The sequence below is a fragment of the Pundamilia nyererei genome, unplaced genomic scaffold, assembly GCF_000239375.1.
Source record: "Pundamilia nyererei isolate P.nyererei 1_Seehausen unplaced genomic scaffold, PunNye1.0 scaffold00038, whole genome shotgun sequence".
In the NCBI taxonomy this organism is placed as follows: Eukaryota; Metazoa; Chordata; class Actinopteri; order Cichliformes; family Cichlidae; genus Pundamilia; species Pundamilia nyererei.
Window position 1 is genome coordinate 857513 of NW_005187439.1, and position 22999 is coordinate 880511.

The window sequence follows — 22999 nt, forward strand, 5'->3', positions numbered from 1 at the left end:
GTATTTACAAAGATTTAAGCATGTTTCTCAGATTCAAAACCTAATGGCATTTGAGGATTTATTGATTTATTTATTTTTAGTAGCATAATCTTTTTTTTTTTTAGAGGAAACAACAACTTCAGCAGTTTTATACTGTCTTTAGGAAAAAGTCATCCATAGAGAATTTATCACCTAAAGCGGGACCGTATTCACGTTTTAGTAGTACTCAGTGTGTCCGGTAGGTGGTGCTGCGGTACAGTTTAATATGATGTGCTGCGGCATGTCCCGTGACTGATTCATAAATTCAAAACCTCATTCACTCTTTTTCAGCTACAAACCAAAGCAGGTCAGAAGTTCGAGTCTTTTGCTTTTAATTTTGTAGTAAATTTAAAAAGCATCTTCGTTCATACATATTAATATATTAACATCGCAGAGAGATGTAAATTTAACCCATGACATTTACGAAGGTAAAAGCAGATTTTGCTGTATGAAAGCAAAAATATATTCAAAATTATTCAAACCAAAAATAACTGCAGTGAAGACGTCACTGAGCAGCGATCAGATGGATTCATTTCTGACGGCTTTGTTTACCAGCTTTGTTTCGACCACGTGCTTGCAATGTGTCCACGCATGCGCACTAAAGTATTGTTCTTATGGCACCCGTATCGGTGGCGCGCGCAGCCAAAAACAACCACCAGCCACGCGGGCGCGCAGCCACTTCCCTGCCCTCGAGTTGATTGGTTGTCATCGCGTCTCCCCGCCCTCCGCTGCAGCTGATTGGGTACATGGAGATCTTTCTCCTCGCTGATTGGACTCTATTTGTAGAGCAGGCTTTGTAGCTAGGCTGCTGTTGCCTTCACGTACCTCTCCAAACAGCGGACGAAAAAACACAAAAAACACGTCTTTATTTGCCTTTGTGTGAAGAGTAACAGCGAAATGTTCCTTGTCACAGTGCTGTTTGACTGGCCCGGTAAAGGTTGTATGACATGTAACATATGAAGAGTCATAACACAAATGAAAGGAGAGGGACGATTGGTTAGCCAGCAAAGAGGTGCAGGAGTGAATTGTGGATACATATCGTAGATTTTACTCGCTCACTTTTAAGCCACAAATTACACAGCTAAGAAAAAAAATAATTAAAACACCAGAAAACGAATAACGTGAAATAAAAGGAAGACAGAAAACTGTTTAAGCTCCTGTTTGTTTCTTGGATAGTTCTAGAAGTTTGCATTTGTGTGTGTGTGTGGGGGGGGAGAGTTTCTTTCATTTCTCATTCTTGTGCTGAAGTTGGGTTCCGCGTGGTTTTCTCACGGGCTGTGTCTGACACCCGCCATTTCCTGCGACACTTAAACGCATCACCGATAGATGGAGATAAAACTGCGCCTTTTCTGCACTTTTGTGCTCAAGTTTTCCTTCTAAGCGTGCGGCGCTGACGCTAAAGAGAAGCTGCAGACACCGAGGCGACGCTTATAAGTGACAGATCCGCGGCCGTGAACGCGGCTGTGCGCGCATCAGAGAGCTAATTAGGATTTCAGTATAAAAAAGGCCGCAGTCGGGACAGCTCGGCCTGTCCTGCCGCTGATGTCGGAGAGCTGAAGGTACAGAGGTGCACCCCAGCATGCACTCGCTCTGATCCCAAACAAGCGGATGGGATTTGGGGATTTCGCCCACGCTGCACTCTTCACGCTTTTGCTTTGTGAACGCATTGAAACTCCAACGAGGACACTGATGTTTCTGGAGACTTTAATGGCTCTGGGCTCGACCTAAAGAGGCTGCTGCTGCCTTTATGGGACGGTGAAGCTATCCTCATTTATTTTATTTTATTTTATTTTTATTTATTTATTTTGTTTGTTTTCTAAACTGATATCCACACTGCTGGTTCAGAGGGAAAAGCTTCGATTTCTTGGCCGGGTTGTTTTGGTTCTCTGACGGGGAGGAAGGTGAAGAGTTTTTGGGGTAAGTGCAGAAGCAGTGACGTGCTGGAGGACACGCATGTACTGGTCAGATACACCCGTGCTGTGGTGCTTTTAGAAGAGTGTGTGCAGATCTTGTCACACTCTATTTCCTGTTGCACCAAAGGAGTTTTTCCGTATTTAAAGCCTGCTCTGCGTGTCTGTGGGGCTGGTTTAAACTGTCTGACGCGTCGGGGAAGAAATAAAAATCAGGTGTCACCCTCTAGAATCTGAGATGATATCATTTAGTCCCCATTGTGGAAGTCCGTGGTCTTACAGGATGGCAGCTCGGGTGGATTTATGTAACCGTGGGGCTTTACCAATCTGCTTACATTAATTATAAGGTTACAACATCCTCTCCTTTAATGGGACACGTTTTGTAATTTGATCTCCAAGTTGTGTTCAAGAGCAGAAAAAAGCACGGTTTGCCGCTGCTTTCATCTGATTATCTGCGCTGCCTTCATCACCACCACCATCATCATCGGTGCGCTTTTTTGGCTGCAGATCTCGGTCAGATTTGTGTGTGTGTGTGTGTGTGTGTGTATGTGTAGGGGTGGGTAGGAGGGGAGGGCTTATAATGCCACGTGAACAGGCGACAAAAACACAGCGAAAGGACGGATTTCATAACGTCCACGCGCATTCTGCCTGCACCTCTTGAAGGAAGCTGCAATATTGTGTTTACATGCATCATCATCATCATCATCATCATCATCATCATCAGCCGCCCTCGTGGTGAAGCAATATCGCCCCTCAGGGTTTGTTACAACACGACAGTCCTCACGATACAGTTCATTATTATTATTGTTATGAAACACTTTCAAAATAAACAAAAGGAGAAACATGAAATGTTGTTTAAGGTAAGCGCGCCCACGACGCCAGGAGCGGAAGGGTAAGAAGAGGACAAGCTGTACTATTTAATATGAGACCTTTGTTAATGTTTGGTGTGATCATTCGTGGCGTCCTGTTCCAGATGTGATGTCCAGTGACAGGATGATGCAGCGCTGACACATAAACAGCGCAGCAGCAGCTGCAGGAGGAGGAGGAGGGTGAGGAGGAAGGCTGCTGTTTTTGTGCCTCTTATTCCATAAAAACATCTTTATCACGTGACAGAGCATTGAAGGAACCTGCTGGTCTTTGTCACAGTGGCAGGCTTTGTTTTATCGCCTATGTTGTTGCCTCTTAGAAAAACGACCGTTAATTATTTCGTTATTACTCAGTTATGACGTTTCCGGATGATGTAAGTCTGACTGTTTAGTTGTAAAGAACATGAAAACAATCATTTTCTTAGTTCTATTTGGTTAACTCACAGATTAATTATTATTGATCTTGAAATAATTAATCATCGGGGTGATTGGAGGGAACGCAAACGCATCATCTTCTTCATTTAACTCGAAGATCCGCAGGTGGGGAACCGAACTGCAAACACACGAGTGTGTCTGATTTTTATTTTGCTTTGTGTGTGAAGTAGAGGACAGAATCCAGATTCATATTCTCATCTTGTATTTATTTACACATCCGGGTGTCTGCGCGCTCCCACCTCCCCTTTGTGGTGCGTTCAAGCCGCATGGGAAATAATCTCGACAGTAAAAACAATAACATGTGGGGGGGGGTTCTCCCTCCTTTGTGTGGTCTCCAAGCAGAAATATGCGATTGTCTTTTCTGGGAAATAAGTAGATGACAGTCTGTCACAGCAGAAACACAGACATCTAAAGAGTGATACAAGGAAACCGTGATAATGCCATTTATGACCAATTTCAAACTCACAAAGAGAAAAACTGTGGCTGAACATGTGGGTGGAAGACTCTGGGAACATTTTGTTTTATAAAACCAAATTAAGCAGCATAAATCCATCCACAAAAACAATTTCTACTAATCATTTAAACAACGATTCAACAATGTAACATAAATAACAAGAAAAAAATTGAGGCACCAATTTTCATGGCTCTGCAGTTATCTCCACTGGCATGCAGCCTGCCTCCTTTACCTCTCACACAGTCCAGCAAAAACCTCTGACTGCCTCTGGCATGTTTGGAGGGGACCAAATTTGTGCTTCTTTAGCTTGCTAGCTGTCATGTCTCATAGATGTTGTTGCACTTTGGCACATATTCCAGCTGAAGCCATATGCCAGGTGGCTTTCTGCTGGTATTGAGCTAAAATAAGAAAGTGATTCTTTCCCTGTCCAAGCAAAAGTCAAATCTGATCCTTTCTGTGTGGTGTTTGCGTGTCCATTCCAGGCATTTCGGCTTCCTCCCATGGTCCAAAAGCATGTTAGGTTAAAATGGTGATTGGAAATTGGTTGTAAACTGTCTGAAGGCAAGGATAAGCTCCACCTTCCACATGACTCTGAAGTGGATAAGCAGGATAAGAATAAAGCAAGGATGGATCGTTGACTAAAAATTCCAAGTATGGCTTTCCAAAAGGATCCAAAAGCATTTAAAGTTTCAAAAGAAATCTTGTAAATATGGATATAAATACTAATTAGTGAAAATCACATTTTAAAAAATAGTCGAAAATACTTTGGTAATCTAAAGTAAATGAAGTACAAATGTACCAGTAAACAAAGACAAATATTTACAAGATTAAAGTTTACAAATAAACTTTAAAACAGAGTTGTGCTTTTTATAAAATAAGCGTTATCAAAGGGTGGATTTAAAGAGAATGGCAGGCATTAAAATCGCGCAAACACACCATTTTACCTTGAATTGCGCTCTTAATCTGGAATCCATCTTTCCCAAGGGAGCCTGAAGGCAGCGCAGGCATCTATTGGTCAGCTGGGCTGTTAATCAAAGCTCACGCTCCCTCCCACGTGGTGACGTCCTCGTAAAGTAACCAGGCCAGTCCATTGCGCACACAAAAGGCACAACAAAAGCCCGTGTGGGGAAAAATGAGAACCGTCATCACCCAAAGGAGGCAACAATAAGTTCCCATCTGGCAGCATCACCCATGGACCAGAGCCTGGGACGCCGACAATCATTTCTTTAAGTCCAAAAAGCAACAAGAAGTGCAAAAAAAACCCCAACAACAACAACACCTCTCTGTCTCTTCCTCCAGCAAGCAGTTTTCCACCGAGCTGCGCTCTGCTCAGATCTGATCCAGGTGGTGAGTACAGCAGCAGCTGAAGCGCCGTTTGCCTAAAAACGGAAAGAAAGCAGCAGCCGAGGTTCTGTGTGCGCTGGATTCAGAGACAGCGCCAGGCTCAGAAAAACAAACAATGAAAGCAGACAGCAACACTGTTGCGCCTGAGCTGGCGTCGTGCTCTTTGTTGGGCATAAACAAATTTAGAAGAGGAGCAGGAGGAATTGGGAGGGCTGCAAACGCGTCTAACGGCCAGATTAACTGCTTTGGATCGTAAGACTTTCAGCGAAAACGCATGTTATCGGCTTGTTTTGGTTGGACTCAGTGATGAAGGGAGCGAGTCTTTTGTCTGGACACTCTTCCTGTTAGTGGTTACCAGAGACGCACACTGTGCTGCCTCTTTGTTTTCACTTTGCTCAGTGCGAATGTCAGCTGTTACCTGTCCTCTCCACTCACATTGCTTTTAATTTTTAAAAAGCCAAATATATTTTTGGTTAATTAAAAAACAGAAGCAGAAGGTGAGATGGCAGGCGATGGAGTGCATGGACACAATAGGAGGAGGAGACAATGTTGCAGGATTCAAAGCGTCGTGTTTAAAGTGTTTTATCAGCACTTTTATCGGCAAAACTCCAGAAATGTTAAAGTTTCATCAAAGAAACAGAACATGTGGTTTAAATGGCCTGAAGTCAGCAACTTGGCTTATAAAGTGTGTGCGTGCGTTTGTGTTTACCTTCATCTGGGGTTAAACTGAGCTAGTTCAGAGGGGATTTTGTCCTTTTCATGCAGGGATTAGGCCTCGGCACCTGTGCAGATTATACTGTATGTATGTAAACGTGGCTCTCTGCGTGGGGCCTCTGTGGGCCAGAGTGTGTCTGCATGTCAGGTTTTTACCTGGCTGATTGTGTGTGTGTTTTTGTGTATGCATACGTATATATTCGTGTGTTTGTGTTTGCAGAGCAGCCATGCTTCATGCTGCTTCCTGTTGAGTTGCGGAAGTTCCTTTGTTTTCTGTCTGGCTGCTGGCTTCTGTCTCGGTGCTGCTCTTCCTGTTGCGGCACATTGAGCTCAATTGGAAACTTCTCGAGCCTTTTTCATTGTTTTCCCTCGCAGGGCCGCAGGGATATTGTTTTGAGGGGATTTCTGTCTAACGGGGCAACCTTTGCTATGCAGAGATTATATTAAGAGAGGCGTGTGGTGGATTTTCCCTTCACTTTGCAACTCTTGAGAGATAAAAGTGAAAGTCTGAGAGTTTGGGTGTACAATGTGCTGGTTGGTGTTTGAATGGGGAAATATGATCCACAGAGTCGGATTCACCGTATATTTCAGTCAACATGGGAAATGTGAGCCAGAGAATTTGCAAACTTCAGGAATCCTCACGCTCTGGTTTCATAGGGGGCGCTGGTGAGCCCGAAAATATAAACATTTCATATTCTTCATCCAGTTTTCAACATGATTGTAATAGGCCAGGGTGAGAGAGGGAAACACATCTCTGTGGGTATCAGGAACCTCACAGCACCATGGGTCCCTTTACATCCTCGGCCATTTTTATTTGGGAGAATTTTGGCTTCCCTGCAAGAAAAACAGAAGTGTGTGAATGTCATTTCATACCCGTTTGGAGGTGTTGTTGATATGCATTTGTCTCAGTCATTTAGCACAATTTACCACCATTTATGGAGGATGAGCCCACGATGCGCCCCCTACTGCACCCCAACCTGAACTGCAATCACATTGCAATGGGACAAACAGGAAGGGGAATGCATGTCCTGGATCTATAAAGGCACCGTTTGTAACATCTATGTAGCCATTAACTGTGTTTATCCATCCAATTATGGTAACCATGCCAACCCAACTGACATTCACAGTTTAGTCAGATGACGTTAAAGCTGTGTAGTTTTGGGAAATCTAATCTAAAGTCCTCAAGATTTATCAAGATCCAGCCGGGTGTGTTTACCACGGTTAATTTTATCTCCCTTAACCTAGTAACCTTAGTTAACCCGATTAGCATTCCGTTAGCCCTGCATGTTTAGGGGCTGAGGACTTTGACTCTCTGGTAAAGTTACTGCGTGTTGCTCATTTCCTGAAAGTCAGTAGTTCAGCAGAAAAAGGCTTAAAAAAAATCCATATGAGGAAAGATGCACTTTGTAAATCAGTAACAAAGTTAAACACAAGCAGGCAAAGATGACTTTTCTCAGCTGTCGGTGGAAACTTAATCAGCGCTAAAAGCACAGCAAATATCAGGCGTGCATTCAACAGGTGTCCAGAAACTCGACACCAGTGTTCAGGTGCTCTGCGCCTCCTGGCTGCTGATACACTGCTGCAAATCAATACATGTACCTTCATCGGTCAATCAGCCAATCAATCAGTCCATCACCTTTAGCACCTTCAATCAGCGTGTGCTCTTCACATGCAGCAACCAGTAAAATAGAAAATGACACAAAATATGATTTTTTAAAATGAATACGATGCTATTTTTAGCACCATGCACAGCAGTGAATGTTTGTCTGCAGAGCTGAACAGTGAGTGGGTCTGAATGTGTTCAAATCGAATTCTGCGTGAGTTCCACTGCACCTTTAAAAGTTACAGCAGTGATTCATTTATTTTGTGTAAATGTGGAGAAATGCCTCAGTAAATAAAAATGTGTCTTCTGGCCTGGCTACAATGCACAAACCTAACGATTAATCATGATTATTCTGAGAAGTTTAAAGGTCAGGACACTGAGTGGGGCTTTGCATTAGCTTTTCGTGGGTTTACTCGTTGCAGTTTAGTTTGCAATGTTTAGCTTCAGGTTAGTTTTATTTTCTGAATTTTATAAAAGTGCGGGTTTTACTAAGGGCCAAGATACGATGCTCACAATAGCAAAACGCAACAGTTTGTGAAGGAAGTTGAGTCACAGTCCGGTGGACATCCCAGTAATCACACACTCCAAAGCCTCGTGAGGCTGGTTGTGTCACAAACCCGACCACACTGGGGGAAAAAACTAAAACTAAGAACACTTCCTCAGTTTTTCTATTTGCTTTTAGTTTGGCGAGCACAAAATATCCTCTCATTTTATTCTTTTATCCAAGTCTGTTTGTGGGATGTTTTTAACACCTACTTTTAGTCTTTTCTTGATTTAGATTCAGTCCAGGATCACAGCCTTGGTGTCTGGGATGGGGCTTGTTCAGGCATGTCCGTGGAAGTTTGAAATCTGGGAAAAAGTCTGCATGCTGTTTGGATCTGGTTTAATAATTAAATGCATTTTTAAAACATTCTTGCAAAGACCTTTGCAAACTTTTGTGATCATATTTATTCATTTTAACAAATTTGGGGACACAGTTTGCTGTGGGAGACCCCTGCCAACACGGACTTCTGATTGTGTATGGAGAAGCGATATGTGTGGTGGTGCTGTTAGCAGAAAGCAAAAGATGGAGCAAACCAAATCAAAGGAGGCAGAGGGGGAGAGATCGATTACACTGAGCTTATTTAGGCTCGGTTTCTAGCCTGCACAGGTGCGCTTAAATGAATCTAACAACTCCCCCTACCTGCACAGTCCCACAGGGAGAGCAGAGAAACCGTAGCAGTGTGAAAGTAACATCTGCATGTCAGTGCAGTTCCAGGAGCCGACGAGTCCCCACAGGACATTACATCCTAACGAGATCATCAATGTCACTCACTTCACCTGCAAGTGGTTTTAATGTTGTGGCAGATCTGTGCAGGTCTGTCACTCCAGGCTCTCTTTTTTTTCTTTTTGAGGTTAAAAAAATTCCACATATGCATTTTTATGTGAGCATTAATCTCTTATTGGTCAGCTGGGAGTCGCATGCTTGCAAACAGGAGGAGGAGAAGGAAGACTCCACGTGGGTGGATGTTTAGCATCTGTGTAGACCTGCAGACGTGTTTTTCGTGAACCCCTTTCAAAGCTCGCACCTATTATCGGGCTTCTGTTTCATTGTCTCAGCAGCTGTGCTGGTGTGCAGTTTTTACTGCGGCGCTGCAGGCGCCTGCTTTCACTTTTACCTCTGAAACCTTTGCAGACAGTCGTGTCTCTTTCTTCTTTAAACGCCACGTTCCAAGATAAGGCCAAGAGATGTGACTAATGGTATCCTTTGACATAAAATCCCAGAAAGTTGATTCATATAAACAAACGTTTCATCAGTCAGCCAAGTTCATTCCAGACTGAAGAAATCACCCGGCTGAGTGATGCAACACTTCTCCCACTGAAAACACTGCCTGGATCGTTCGGCGTGCATTAACATACTTTGACGTCAAGTGTCCAACAAAAATGATTATGAGCCATTTGTTCGTGCAAATTAATGACATGAGAGGAAAACTTATTGAGCTACTTGAAAAACTGACATCTGAGCAGCATTTCCTTAAGTTTCTACAGGCACAAGAGTTGGTGCCGAGTTTTAGATTCGAAATTCTGTATATTTTTGTCTTTTGAACGATTTTTGTTTCTCCTGAGAAATTCCTTTGACTTATCTCCAAGCTGCTGATCTCTTATTGCATCTTTCAGTCTAAAGAGACAAAATGAAGACAGGCTGGTTTCTATCATGTGCTGTGAAGAAGAAAATAGTTTGAGAGCAGGTGAAACGTGTTATGTGGCTTCTGACTCGTTGTCATATTAAGTTACATAACCACGCAGCCGTGTTGGTCGGGGACAACATGCGACTGTAATCACTTAATAGATGTTTCTAATCAAATGATTGCTCCAGTGAACGAGCTGTTTATATTGGAAATGCAATTAAGCTCACGAGCGCTATAAATAGGAAGTGCGGAACGTGCCGCTCACCACATCATCTCTTTCCTTTTCCCGCTTATCCGCAGGTTTGATTTTCTCCCGTGGTGTCTGTGTGGAGCGTGCCACACACCCACTCCACAACAACGACGGCTTTTGCTTGCATCTTCCAGTGTTTCTTCTGTCAGCAAGTCCAGCAGAGCTGCAACTCTTCCAGTGCCAGCCCTGACACCAGCGAGGAGCCCTGCCCCACTGACATGGTGAAGATGACCAAGTCTAAGACCTTCCAGGCTTACCTGCCGTCCTGCCACCGCACCTACAGCTGCATCCACTGCCGAGCACATCTGGCCAACCACGACGAGCTCATCTCAAAGGTATGACGGCTCCACACGAGCTCGCTCGTCCCTGCTCTTCGTATAAAGCCACCCTGCAGCACTTCACATGACTTCAGCTGCTCTGTTTTATTTATGGGGGAAGGAAAGCTTCAGGGTTTTGCACTTGTCTCACAAATCTCACAGCAGCTACCCTTGGTGCCATCCCGAAGGTCAACTAGAGAGAAATATTACATTAGTGCAGCGTGCTTAAAACACCCTGATCAGCAGCGAGTGTTGGCCCTCTCCTTAGAGCTATAAATAAAAGCTGCGAGTGTCGGCCCATTCTGTAAGCTATAAATAAGCGTGGATAACGTGATGTAGTCGAAGAAGCAAATGTAGGTTACTGTGGCACAGTAAACTGTTTTTAGCCATACTGTCTGTTTGAAGACACGTCATGACGTGAGAGCAGAACAGAGAATTAATCTGAGCGAGCGCCAGCAGGCTGCTCCGCGCCGCACACTCGTGTTTGTTTGACTACTATGGTGACCAGCATGCCGCAGGAACTTCTCGTAATCCGCCGTGCTCGCCTGAGCTGACAGAAAATTTTAGTTATATAAAATCTAAAATGCGAGTTTGGAAGAGCTACGAGACGGGAGTCTGTCGATAAATGGGTCTCTCGAATCCCATAAACTGGCCTCGCTTCCTGAGCTCATAGCCTGAAGCCGGTGTGGAAGTGCATAAACCTGCAGTGTTCACGAAGGCCAGCAGGGGGCGAGACATTCAGTTGCAGGGTGAGTCCACCTTGTTATTGACAAACCGTTACCGTATGAGTGTGAGGTGTCCTTTAATTGATCGCATCTGGTTTCAAAAAGCTGCCATGGCGATGGCTGAAATGTGTGACGTCACTATCGCTATGTCCGTCTTTAATATACAGTCTATGGTTGAGCGTTCTTTAGCATAGTGACTAGCGCAGTTCACTCTGTTATAACCTAATGTTGTGGTATTAAATGTATGTTTTACAACCAAATATTTACTTTCAGCCAGCTCAGCGAGCGGGCGTGCTCACGTGAATTTTGGGAGCTTTTGTTTTTTTCTATTGTTCCTTCAAAATAAGAGCTCAGCCGCCTCATGTTAGGAATAAGGTGGATCGTGTGCTTTAAAGCCTTAACAATGTGCTACAAGAGATTCACTGTGCAGTATTTTATAGACTGTATATCAAAAAAGGCTCAAGCTTAGCATTGTTGATGCCGCCATGTTTATTTTTCCTTCTTTGGAGCTGGCGATGAAACCACCTTTAACCAAAACGTGGTTATCCATAACATGTGTCACATAACTTCATTATAAATACTTCTGAAGGCACAAACAGCACAAACATGCTGAGGAGGTTCAGTGACTCAGTCAGATTACCTAAAGGCTCACAGGCTGCGAGTGGCTTTACCCGTCTGTGTCACAATCCACCTGTTACTCAAAGTGGGTCACCTCCTAGTGTTGCATAACTTAAACAGCTGACATGTGTAAATAAAAACCTTACGGGTGTCATTGAGGGGAAACTGAAACTGCTGCGTGTTTGTTTAATATCAGGCTCTATGCTGTGCATTTAGGCTGTTAATCCTGGCAGTCTTTTTGGGATTGACTCGCTTTTTGACACTTCATTTCTAACCCTGACTCTTGAACCCTGGAGATTTTCAATAAGTGATCCTCACTAGATGGAACTGAATTAGAAGCACCAGCAACACGCATGTGAATCTGTAAAGTTAGAGCTCTGAAAGTGTTTGTGCTGATTTATGCAGCTCACGGTTAAAATCGAGCTCTGATAATTATGCAGACTTATCTGCAGATCAAAATGAACGGCATGTTTTCCTTAGTAACCATGGGGATGACTTTCTCAGGCAGTCATATTTGACAGCACGCTCGTTATATTTTGTGGTGAATAAATATGTCTAAACTGTGAAATCCCACTCAGCAATATCTGATATCAGTTCTGGCAAATGACACAGATGAAATTTTACGTGATGCTCAACTTGCTCCACAGCTCGTGTACCTGTCCGCTCGGGCGTCTGCGCCCATAAATTCTCCGAGGCTGGGATGCTGGGCGGGGCTGCTATTATCACTGACGCTGCTCGAGCATGAAAGAGCTGGTCGCTCTATTAAAGTGTTACTGCTGTGGCTATTTTTGCTTCTGTGGCTGTTTTTGAGTTAAAAACGTCAAAGCTGAAAGAGCCGCTTTGGTTCGCTGAGCATCTTTGGTAACCTCGTACGTGCTTTGAAAATCTGAGATGGAAAAATCAAGACAGTCGAGCTTCGTATCTGCGCCGCTGGCCTGGGGACGTGTTTTTGTTTGTGTTAGCTCATGTCGTATATTGTCATGATGTAGATGAGTGTGGCTTTAAAGAGCTGCATATTGCAAAATGTCAGAGATAATGTCTTCAGATTCCATAATCTCCATGAACAAAAGTTTTAAATAAGTCAATGCATGGATGGCAACACTTTAAAAAACCACAAAAACCATCCAATCTCAGACGTTCATTGACTGAAAGTTTGAGGCTGATGAGCATGAAACCTCGCTGCTCTTCTACTCACCTTACCTGTCATCGCTGGGCTGGTGTGACTAATATTCCCGTGACTGTGCTTTTCATTCTGACTTTACCCTTTTTTTAAGGTAAATTACCTTCATCATCATCCACTCCTGTCGAGTACGAACAGCGTAAAGGTGCTGGTAGAAATGATGTGTCACTCGTTGAATCCAGTGTTGCCGTCAGACTATTGTCAGAGAAATTCATCTCCGCGAGTCTGTGACCTGAAGCGAATCTAGACGACACATTATTATAAGCGTCATAAAGTGTCCGACGGTGCCAGTCTGGATTTAAAGTCGGGAATCTCAGGGAAAATCTCTGAAAACGCGGATATTAGGACCACTAATTTCAGCACAGTTTTCACAGTACCTGGTGGTGGGACTGGTTTTCAACTGGTCGCTGGTATCAACTCGTGACCCTCCTCTGTGATGTGTCTGTGGAGTCAAATGTCTGCGTAGTCCTGTGGAAAAAAGCCTCAGTATTAACTTCCCATCATAAATGACTGCTGATCGTTTTGTTGCTGCCTGCACATAAATCCTGTCTTCACTAATGATCCATTCTAGCAGAGACCAAAACAAGCAAAAAACCTCATTTTACAGTCAGAGCGCACAGCAGGACGCTGAAGATTCAGCCAATTTCCCAAAATGAAATTGTCCTGCCAGGGCTGGTCATTCATCAGCCCACAGAGAGTGACAAATGTGAACCTGAGTCAAATACAAAGAGCTCTGTGGCCCCTTAAAGTCTGTTTATTACACGATTTCTGTATCGAAGTCCACGCTGGCATTTGGGGGCACAAACGTGCAAAGGTGTGAAAGCGTCGCTTTAACGCCGGCTGTGAATCGGCAGCTGGAGGGGAAAGTTTCAGAACTGTGAGATGAAGCGGAGCAGAAGTGGTGACCTTTACGTGTTACGACGGCGTGCTCCTCTGCGTTAAGGCCTTCCCGAGCGCTAAGCTGATTATTTAAATGGAAAAGTTGATCAATCGGAGCTTGGATCGACTGTGTGGAGGCTGCGCTGCTGTAATGACCTCACGTACGTCATGTGGTACTCACTTGGAAAAAACTGAAACCAAGTACAGTCGAGTAAGGGCTGGCATTTATTTTTACATTAAACATAAAGTATGCATTTACACGTAACATATTTGACATAAGATCAAACAAAAACAACAACATGAAATCCGACATACCTGATTAAGTAAAAGAAAGAAAGACCTCCAAGTAAATAATTTGCCCACTCCAGCTCCGACGACCAAATACAAACAGTGGGGAAGAGGGTTAGCTCCACCCACCACTGCTCCCAAGCTAGCAAGGAGTATATATTCATGCCAGCATTTATGGCGCCTAAAACACATTTATGATACACACATACTACACACTTATAACATCTAACAAAAACAGGCTTAATAATGACAATAACTGAATTAACATCGCAATCAGAAACATCCAGGTGGCTAAATATGCATTATATGTGTGTTTTAAAGTGTTGGAAAGAAATGACACCCACCTCTCCCACAGGGGAATTGTAGAAAAGGGGAGAGGCAAAAGGGGTACACTGTATTTATAGGATTGCACCAAAGAAGAAGAAGGAAAGAATGAGGAGGGGCTCTAACTGATAATGAACATAACTACAGGCTTGGAGGTCCTAAAAGTCGGGTATAAAAGGAGCAGTTTGGGGGTTTAGAGCACATTTTGGGTAATAACAATGTGATTTATGACCCTGATACATAGGTACTACTGGAACAGCTATAACATTACCACTGGCCCCTATGTCAAAAATCCAGTGTTTAAAAATTCTACATATATGTGCTAATTCTCTCCTGAAGCAAATGCTGATAACTCTGTTTGTTGCACAACAGCACGCTCAGTGAAAAGCTTTACCAGCAGCCTCTCAGAAGGTTCGGAGGCCTCGAGGTGGTAAGTTTGGAGTTGCAAAGTCTGCACAACGACAATTTCACCGGGTTTTAATTTTTAACGAGTGTCATAAATCATGAATGCGATGTGCCTTTGGCCTGAGAGGGGGGGGTGTCCTCATTTATCTGCGCCTCACTTAACCTGTCGTGAGCCATGTCAGATATGTGGATTTATCTCCACGCGCAGCAAAGACTGTGACAGGGGAGAAAGGAGGTTTTATGCAGTGAAGGTTTATTGGATCCTGCGCGGGGAAATTAAATTGTTGCTCCAGCAAAGTTGAACTGAAACCGGGTGGCTGTGGGTGGTGGGAGGGGGGGGATAAAGCAATAAATGAAGAGAAGTTTAGCCGATGTGGCTCATGCAAATAACCTTCAGTTTATCAGCAGAAGAAAAATGTAGAGGGAAACATGATTCATTCATGGGATGTTATTTAAATCGAGGCACCATTGCTTGCTCTTGTAATTAATACATTTCTTTCGCGCTTTTGCAAATAGGAAGTCGATCGTGGAAGAAAAAGCTATTAAACGTAACTTTTATGACACGGCTCATCCTCAACGGTCAAAGCTGGATTAAAAAACGTTTAGTTTTCATTACGATGGATGAAAGTGAAGCTGAAACAATAATAACTGCCCTGTTGCTCAGTCATTCTCTTATCAGCGGCTCCTTGTTTACCATCAAGTAGCAGCTTGTTGTAATCTCCTCCATAACCTCTCGCTCAGTTGACACAGCGGCTGATGACGGCCGATCGGTGACTTACTGGATCAGGGCCGGTCCACATGCTTTGAGGTCAGTTTGACTTTCTCTGTGTGGCTTGGAGAAGACGAGCATGTAGCAGGGAACGGAACAAATGCTTTTACACACTCTCGGCTGCGATGGGCCGTCTACGATTCAAACGGTGCCAAAACTAGAGGTCAGCTGCTGTTTTCCAGAGCAAAGTTCCCAGAGAGCTCTTTTTAAAGAAAATATGCAATACTGTGTGTTACTGAGTACAGGCCTGTGTGGTTAAGGTGCTGCTGAATCTGATCAGGCGTAATGTTGCATTGAAATGTCAGCCAAAAGAAGCCGCCTGTTTGCCTTTTGAAATATTTAATCTGCAGTTACAGCAGCACCGCACGGCTCGAATGGCCGGTGTGGCAAATGTCTCACCGCGGTCATGTGTTATTATGAGCATCAAACCCACGTTTCCTGTGCTGCAGTCATTCTTCTTGATGTTGCCTCCCGTGTGACAAACGATTAGATGGAAGCAACACAAGAATGACGGTCAGAGCGGGAGGAGCTAAGGTGTTGAAGGTTGTTGAGCCTGTCTGCTGGCTTTATTAAAGTCACGCCTCATTGTTTCTCAGTGTTCCTCAGAGATGACACTGGAGCAGGAATGCTGGAAAACCAGCAGCACCAGAGCACTTCTGTCTGGGAGCTGATTTATGACTTCACATTAGCCACGTCCGTGCCGGCCTTTGTTTGGTTTGTGGGCTTTATTTCCATGGGAATAAATTAAACCTGTCTTGTTTTCTCATGAATTATTGAGGAATCAAACCACAGACATCCTGCTGCTGTGTTTACTAACATATAACCAGAGATGGTGTTGCTGTGGTTAAAGCTGAGAGGCGATGTTTGCGTCAGACTGTAGTCAGAAACGCTAACGCGCTTTAAAATGCCCCACGCTGTTGTGACAAGTGCAAGGGATTCAAGTAACAATTAGCCGACCAGCAAACTGGTGAATAATTACATTTGTTTAACTGGTCAGGAACACCAAGGCAACATTCACGAAACTCCCCGAACAATAACCGAGCTGGTTGGTGGTTTATGATGTTAAATAGTTTTATACGGCCATAAAAATCTCTATTCTCCATCTGTTTCTTAGGAACGCGATGAGTTGGCAGTGCTAAACAGTTCCCAGTACATCACTGGAGTAAAGAGTGAAGTCACTGGGTTGTGTTGCTGTGTTTACTGGACTAATGCGACTGATGACGGACGACCTCTTTAAGCCAAACAATCCACGTCTATAATAATTGGATTTCATTAAGAGCGCTTCCTCGGACAGGCTGTTCTTCTCCGGCAGGTTTCAATGCTTAAAATGAGGCTCTTTGCTCCAATTCTGCCTTCATAACACTAATATCTATGTAGCATGTTTTTTTTTCTGTAAATCCTGACCTGAAGTGCACGTAATATTTTTATTTTTTCCCCCAACTCACTTCATTGTTAGTTTTAATTAAAGAAGGTAAAAGGCGTCCAGAGAGATCAGATGCTACAAAAGGCTGCGTGCACTTCATTTGGATGCAGATATTTCAGCTGAAGTTCAATTAGCAGGCTTTCATCGGGGTAAGTGTCAAAAGGGTTTCTCAAGGCCGCCGTGCATGTGCTTCCTCCTGCAGCCTCGCAGGAGATAATTTCACAATCGTAGCTCCTGCAGTTCAAGCGCCGCATAATTAATACAGAAAGCAATCAGAACACGGCCAGAAAAACTGCAAATGTCAGGAAAACCTGCGACGCAGCGCAGCAGTAAATGTATTTTGTTGCATAATGCTGCCACGTGGACTCACAGCCACAGTAACAGACGCTTTACCTCCTTCATACAAGCGCAGGAATGCGTTTTCAGTCTTTTTCTATTGTTTGAGAAATTGCAATTGAATGATTTTATTTTTAAAGTAGAGATGTCTCTCAAAATAGAACAACATACGATTATGTCTTTGACCACCAGTAGGCCACCTAAAGTATAATCCATGTAACTGTAGAGAGGCTAATTTTGAGGATAATTATCAATAACATGAATGCTGATTTAAATTTCCTAGCAATCATTTCAAAATAAAATAACCACCGTAGTTACAAAATAAAAGTTCTGCCCATGCTCAACATCACCTGAACCCCTTGTTTGACTTTTGAGTTAAATAAAGTTTGTATTCAGCAGTTTTTTAAATATTCTCATGTGATTCAAAATAACGAAAAAGCTTTGAAACCTGGGAGTGACTCGACCCGCAGGCCTCCCGTTCTCAGGCCCAGCTTACGACGGTGACGTCAGGGAGCAGAGCGCTGACGGATGTGACCGTTTAATACGTTTCCAAAAATTCATTTCAAGTGTCGTTAGATCACATCAGGACCCCTCCGAATGTTCTCATCGCAGCACTCTGATTGGTGTTTCTCGCTCCGCTTTATGTGGAAGCGTCGTTGTTTACGGTTTAGTCTTTGACCCGGTTGTGATCTTTGTAGATGGATAAAAAACATGAACGTGCATTTTAATGTCTGATTTCACACAAATGCATCGTACCGTGAAAACATCCATCTGGAAATCATTCTTAATATCTTGATATTGATTGTTGACCGTACCTCACACTGATCTATTAATAAACTCCTCATTCTGCGCCACACCTCGCTGCCATGTGTGTGTTCAGTCCAAGGCGGCATCGCTGGACCTCAGCATCGAGCCTTCTAAGCCGATTATGTTACTCAGGAGAAGATGACACCGTAGTCTGGTGTTTTCCACTGCATGGTGCCAAGGACCGCTCGCCTTGTCCATGTTTGATTTTCATCTCATGTGAAAGTATCTCGCACCGGTAGTGCGTTATGTGGGGTTTTTTCATTGTACGTGGTCTAAGCAGAGGAGAAAGTAGTTCCTGAGCCCTGTTTAAAAACAAAAACACAAAGGGAAGTGTTGGAGGAGATCTGCAGGTTCTGACAGATTTCTCTCCATCGCTGCAGCCTGAGTGCTGGAAATCCCCTGAGTCAGGTATAAAAAAGAAGAGTGGGGGAAAAATGTTTCGTTACAGAGCTTGTGCACAGAGTCTTCGAGGCATGCCAGGCAGCGAGGGAAGATGCAGATGGAGCAGCCTGAAAGAGAGGATTAACCTGAGCACATGGACCAGAAGGAAGTATGGCAGGCACAGTGGCCTCCCCCTCCCGCTTCAGCCACTAAACGAAATATGTTTATTACCCCAGCGCTGAGTGGAGATGGTGATTTATGTTTTTTATGGTGGAAACCTGATGAAAATGTTTGAGGCAGCATCAGCATCAGTTAATGTGCAGATTATATGTTTCATAGAACACTGATGATGCATTTAAATCACTTGTACGGCTGTTTATCAATTAAAAGAGGAATTAATGAAACAAATGCAATATTTATAATATTTTATGTCTGTTTACTTCCTGGGCTGATACCTGCAAACTGCTGCAGCAAAGCATGCAAAGTAAATAAACATATTTAAGCTGGATTTTAAGTTTGCCAGCAAACACGTTCCTCTGGAAATGATGCTAGATTGTTGCTGTAGGATATATATCTATTTTATATTTATATTACAGCAGACCACTTTTTAAATATATTTCTCACTGTTCTGATTGAGTTGAGGCTAAAACTGTGCCGATATCCAGGCCTGACTTGTTACAGTTCCTAAGCTCTGATTCTATGGTCTGTTTTTGTCACTGATTTGTTAACATGAAGGGCAGCTAGACAATCAATGACACGGTTTAATTTCAGTCAACACCTTCAACCCAAACACGCTGAACACAAGACGCGCAGGCACAAAATCTGATCGGACACGTGTTGTTGTTGTCATCCTGAGCACGCAGCTTCTTTTCAGCATCGCTGTCGCTTCATATTTTTATCAGATGCGGGTTACAGATAGCGATACGGCATCCTGAAATCAGAGCAGCGGTTAAGAGCAGAGCGTGAAGGCCTGCAGTGTGAACGTGGTCCTGGAGCGGGAGGATGCCGCCCGAATACTGACGAGGAGGCTGAGTGTCTCATTCAGCACCTTGGCCTCGTCCCACCCATCGGGCTGATGGAAGTCCCTCTAATGGATTGATCGCACTTTTCATTTCTCACCATTAACAGACGCAGCTCCTTTTTTCGTCTTTCTTTTTTAAACCATCTCTAACTGGAAGTTTGCCTGTGACAGAGAAGTCAGTTTAATATTGCTCTTCTTTCTCTCTTCGTTAAAAAAAAAAAAACTCCATTTGACCAGGAAGGTTTTGTTGAACCTTTTCGCAGCAACATCAGCGGTGATGTTTAGCGGTGATTGTCTCAGTTATAGACAAAAGTCCTCACCTACAGTACATCCATCGCACCTGTGGGTTACAGACCATTTCAGTTTTATTTTAATGGCATCACTTCACAACAAAAACGATCTCATGGAGAGAGAAAGCCCCAATGATTCAACAATCCCATACCTGCAAACTGCAAACACTTGGTGACAGTGGGAAGAAAGAACGCCATATTAAGAGAGGCAAACAAAACTGGATGCCTCTAAGAGGATCACAAACCTTTAGATGACCAGATATCCTGTAATGATCACGCCAAGAGTGCAACATGGAAAAAGGACTAAAACTTTAAATGCGTCCACTCGCAGGAAAACGTTGAGTGGGAACACTGGAGTGTGTCTCAAATATTTGGATGAGCCACAACATTTCAGGAAAGATGAGATAAAGGTTTTAAAGCCTCGTCCCGACTCTGCAGCACGGCGGAGGAATCATCGTGGTTCAGCGCTGCTTTTGAACCAATGAATGCAAAAGTTTAGCAAGGTTCACAGGCGGGTTTGGGTAATGCAACAACACAGAGACTCAAAGCAGCAAGTAAACCAAAAACTGCAGTTTCAAATAAGAAAACTGAGGTTTGGAGGGATGACATGAAAAGGACAATTTCTTCTATAATCAAGTTCAAACTGCGTCTCATTAGTTCATGTTGAAGTTTCACATAAGCTCTGATATGTCCCGTCGGAGCATATCTGTGAGTGAACGCTACAGGACTTATAATAAAACAGAAGCCAACACAAACTCTACAAACACCAGATCTACTTTCCTTACAAACGCTGTCCTCTAACTGAATTTATACAGAGCCTTGGGATTTAAGAAGATTAAGTTGGAGCTGAGCTTCACCTGCAACAGCCAACATCTGTTAAAACAGATGGTAAAAGTTGACCTCAGCGTGTTTGTTATAAGAGCTCTGAGTTAATCTCTTTTCTTTCCTTTTTTTTAAACACAAGTGTTTGTTTCACAGCTTCTCTTTCATTTTTATGGCGTCATTTTAAGAAGACACGCCGGTGACACGGCACACTCACTGCTCTCACGGTGGATTTGTGTATCGTGTGTTTGGCTGAAGGAGAAGATTTCTGTGTGCGAGGTCTTGTTCCCTTTAGTCCCATGTGGTCAACAGGATATTCAGGGATTTTGAGATTTGCTTTGTAGAATTTATTTCTTGGGAACAAGCGTTTTAAAACAAGTGTGATTGCAGCAGCTTAAAGAAATGAGCTTGGTAACCACACTCCAGTTTTTGTCATGTTTTATTAAGCAGCAAAAAAACAAGCTGTGTGAATATTTCCAGCTGGTATCTGATTCTTGCTGCATGGTTAAACAGTCAACAGAGCAGTCCCTGGGATGTCTAGCTGGACTGCTGGTAGGCTGGAGGACGCTCGGGTTGCCGCCTGTCTCCCAAAGCTACTATCCGAATTTCTTTCTCTCTTTTTTCTTTTTAATCTTGTAGGATTTTCTGTTGCTAATGTTTTAGTGAATGTTGCAGCAGCTCGAGAAAAAAACACAAGCAAAGTAAAAATAGACTGTGGGAAACAGATAAGGGCAGCAAGAGATGGAGCCTTTTGCCAGTTGTTCAGCTGATGGCGAGCCACAGAGCAGCACAGATATGACAGAGTAACCCGCCACCCTCTCTGGCCTAAACGCTGCCGAGGACTTGTTGTTAACTCCACGGGGACCGACCCAGTTCCCTCTCGCAGCTAAAGGTCGCATGTCTTGTGGCGCTGGACTGCATGTGTGCATAGATTTCCCTTCAAACACAAACACCAAAGTTAAGGATGTGACAGTAAGAGTTCTGCAGAGAGAAGGGTTTCCTTTTTTTGCACCTCAAATTTGTTGCTGGGACGAACTGCTGACGTCTGAAATGAAACTTTGCCGGTTTGGACAGATGCTGGGCAGTTAAAGATGTCCCCCGGGCCTCAGTGCTGGTTGTGGCTGTGGTCAGTGAAGGAGGCAGCTGGTGCTCCTATTAGGCGGTATTAGCTCAGCGCCCTCAACCGCAACAACAAATGTATCTGCCACACTCATTTGCAATGGAAAAAGCAAAGCCGATCGAGGCCTGTCGCCCAGCCTGGGATGACGGGACCAGAGGATGGAAGCCTGGCAGGCTCTGTTGTCGCTCACTGTGACGGCTTTACTGCGCTCTGTTGACATTTTACAGAACAGTCGTGTGTATGTTTAATGGCAGGCAAATAGCAGGATCGTAAAAAAAGCCAGTTTTCTTTTTATTACCTCCAACAGCGATCAGGACTACATATGTGAGTGAGTGTACCCTCCAGTATTACTGAAACAGCCCCAACAATTGGCCACTCCCCTGTAAACAAACTTGGTGACTGTGGGGAGAAAGAACTCCCTCCCGGTCAGCAGCAGGCGTCGGCTGTCCCTCAGTGACCTGCTGGAGCGACACTACCATAAGTTGTTTGTGCAAGCGTCTTCTTAGGACCTATAGTCAGATTTTAAGTTTAAGCGACCTCTAGTGGCTCTGTGTGGAAATGCAGTAACATGTGCACTATGTGCGTTAACTTTAAACATTGTGGGTTTGCTTTTTATTCTTTTTAAGATTGTGTCTCTATTTTAAACCAACTCCTGATCTGTAGCATACTACTGTAAAGTATTAATTTTGAATTATCAATGTAAAATTCTCTTTAATTGTGTCTTTGGTTTATTTTTGGCAGATGCTAGCAGACTCACATCTGCTAGCGGCTAAACGTGTCATGCCGATATAATATGAACCTGGGTAGTTCTGTCTGTGATAGTCCCACTTCCCACAGGTAAGGCATAGCAAGCTTTATCTGCCTCGACAATAATGGGAACCATGATTTACTAAATGAACACGATGTTATATTAAATGCAACATGGAACTAGTGATTGAGCCGATAAAGTAATCTGGAAAGTATTTACTGAGCTCATGGAGGAAGTGAGAAACAGGCCCGTTTTCCCATAGATTACTATACAACCAGACATCTTTGCAACAATAGGAATCAACCCTGCTGGACATTTGAATGACTGCAAGTTTAAGGCACTTTCTTGTTTGCTTCACTTTCTCCCTGTAAGCAGCTCAGCTGGCTCATCTGTGCTACTCTCAGACAAAACCTGCCGCTGTCATTGGTTTGTTCTCATCATTTCTGTAAATGAAGACTGAAACACCCCAAAAATGTTATTTGAGTACTTGACTCAAAGTTTCTTTTGTTTGCAGCAGCATGTAAAGCGCTATACAAATACAGGCCATTTACCATTTACCATGAACACATAGGACCCCCGGTTACTCACATCATCCTTCTCTGCAGAGACATTTTTAATTCCAGCCTCATAAGGAAGGCTGTGTTTGATTTGCCTCAAGGAATCCCTGCTTATGCTATTTTCAGGGATGTAAACATAACAGTTCCTGTCTAACGAGAAAACTCCACGGGGTGCGTTTAATAAAACTGATGCAGGGTTTTCAGCTCATTTTGGGGGTGATGACGAT

General features: G+C 43.6%; 1 protein-coding gene across 3 annotated transcripts in view; it reads left to right on the forward strand.

The window, feature by feature from the left end:
* The first annotated feature begins 1314 nt into the window (after nt 1-1314).
* The window catches only part of LOC102202762 (protein yippee-like 1), a 30472-nt gene continuing 8787 nt past the window's right edge, over nt 1315-22999 (forward strand). Inside the window, exons 1-2 of one of the 3 annotated variants that reach the window (XM_005730526.1) lie at nt 1315-1935; nt 9813-10097. In XM_005730526.1, coding sequence (XP_005730583.1) covers nt 9981-10097 — 117 coding nt within the window. In that variant the 5' untranslated portion in view covers nt 1315-1935; nt 9813-9980. Of the gene's footprint in view, nt 1936-4722; nt 5031-5053; nt 5280-9812; nt 10098-22999 lie in introns of those variants that run through there. The other 2 variants (XM_005730527.2, XM_005730529.1) reach the window with 2 other exon arrangements.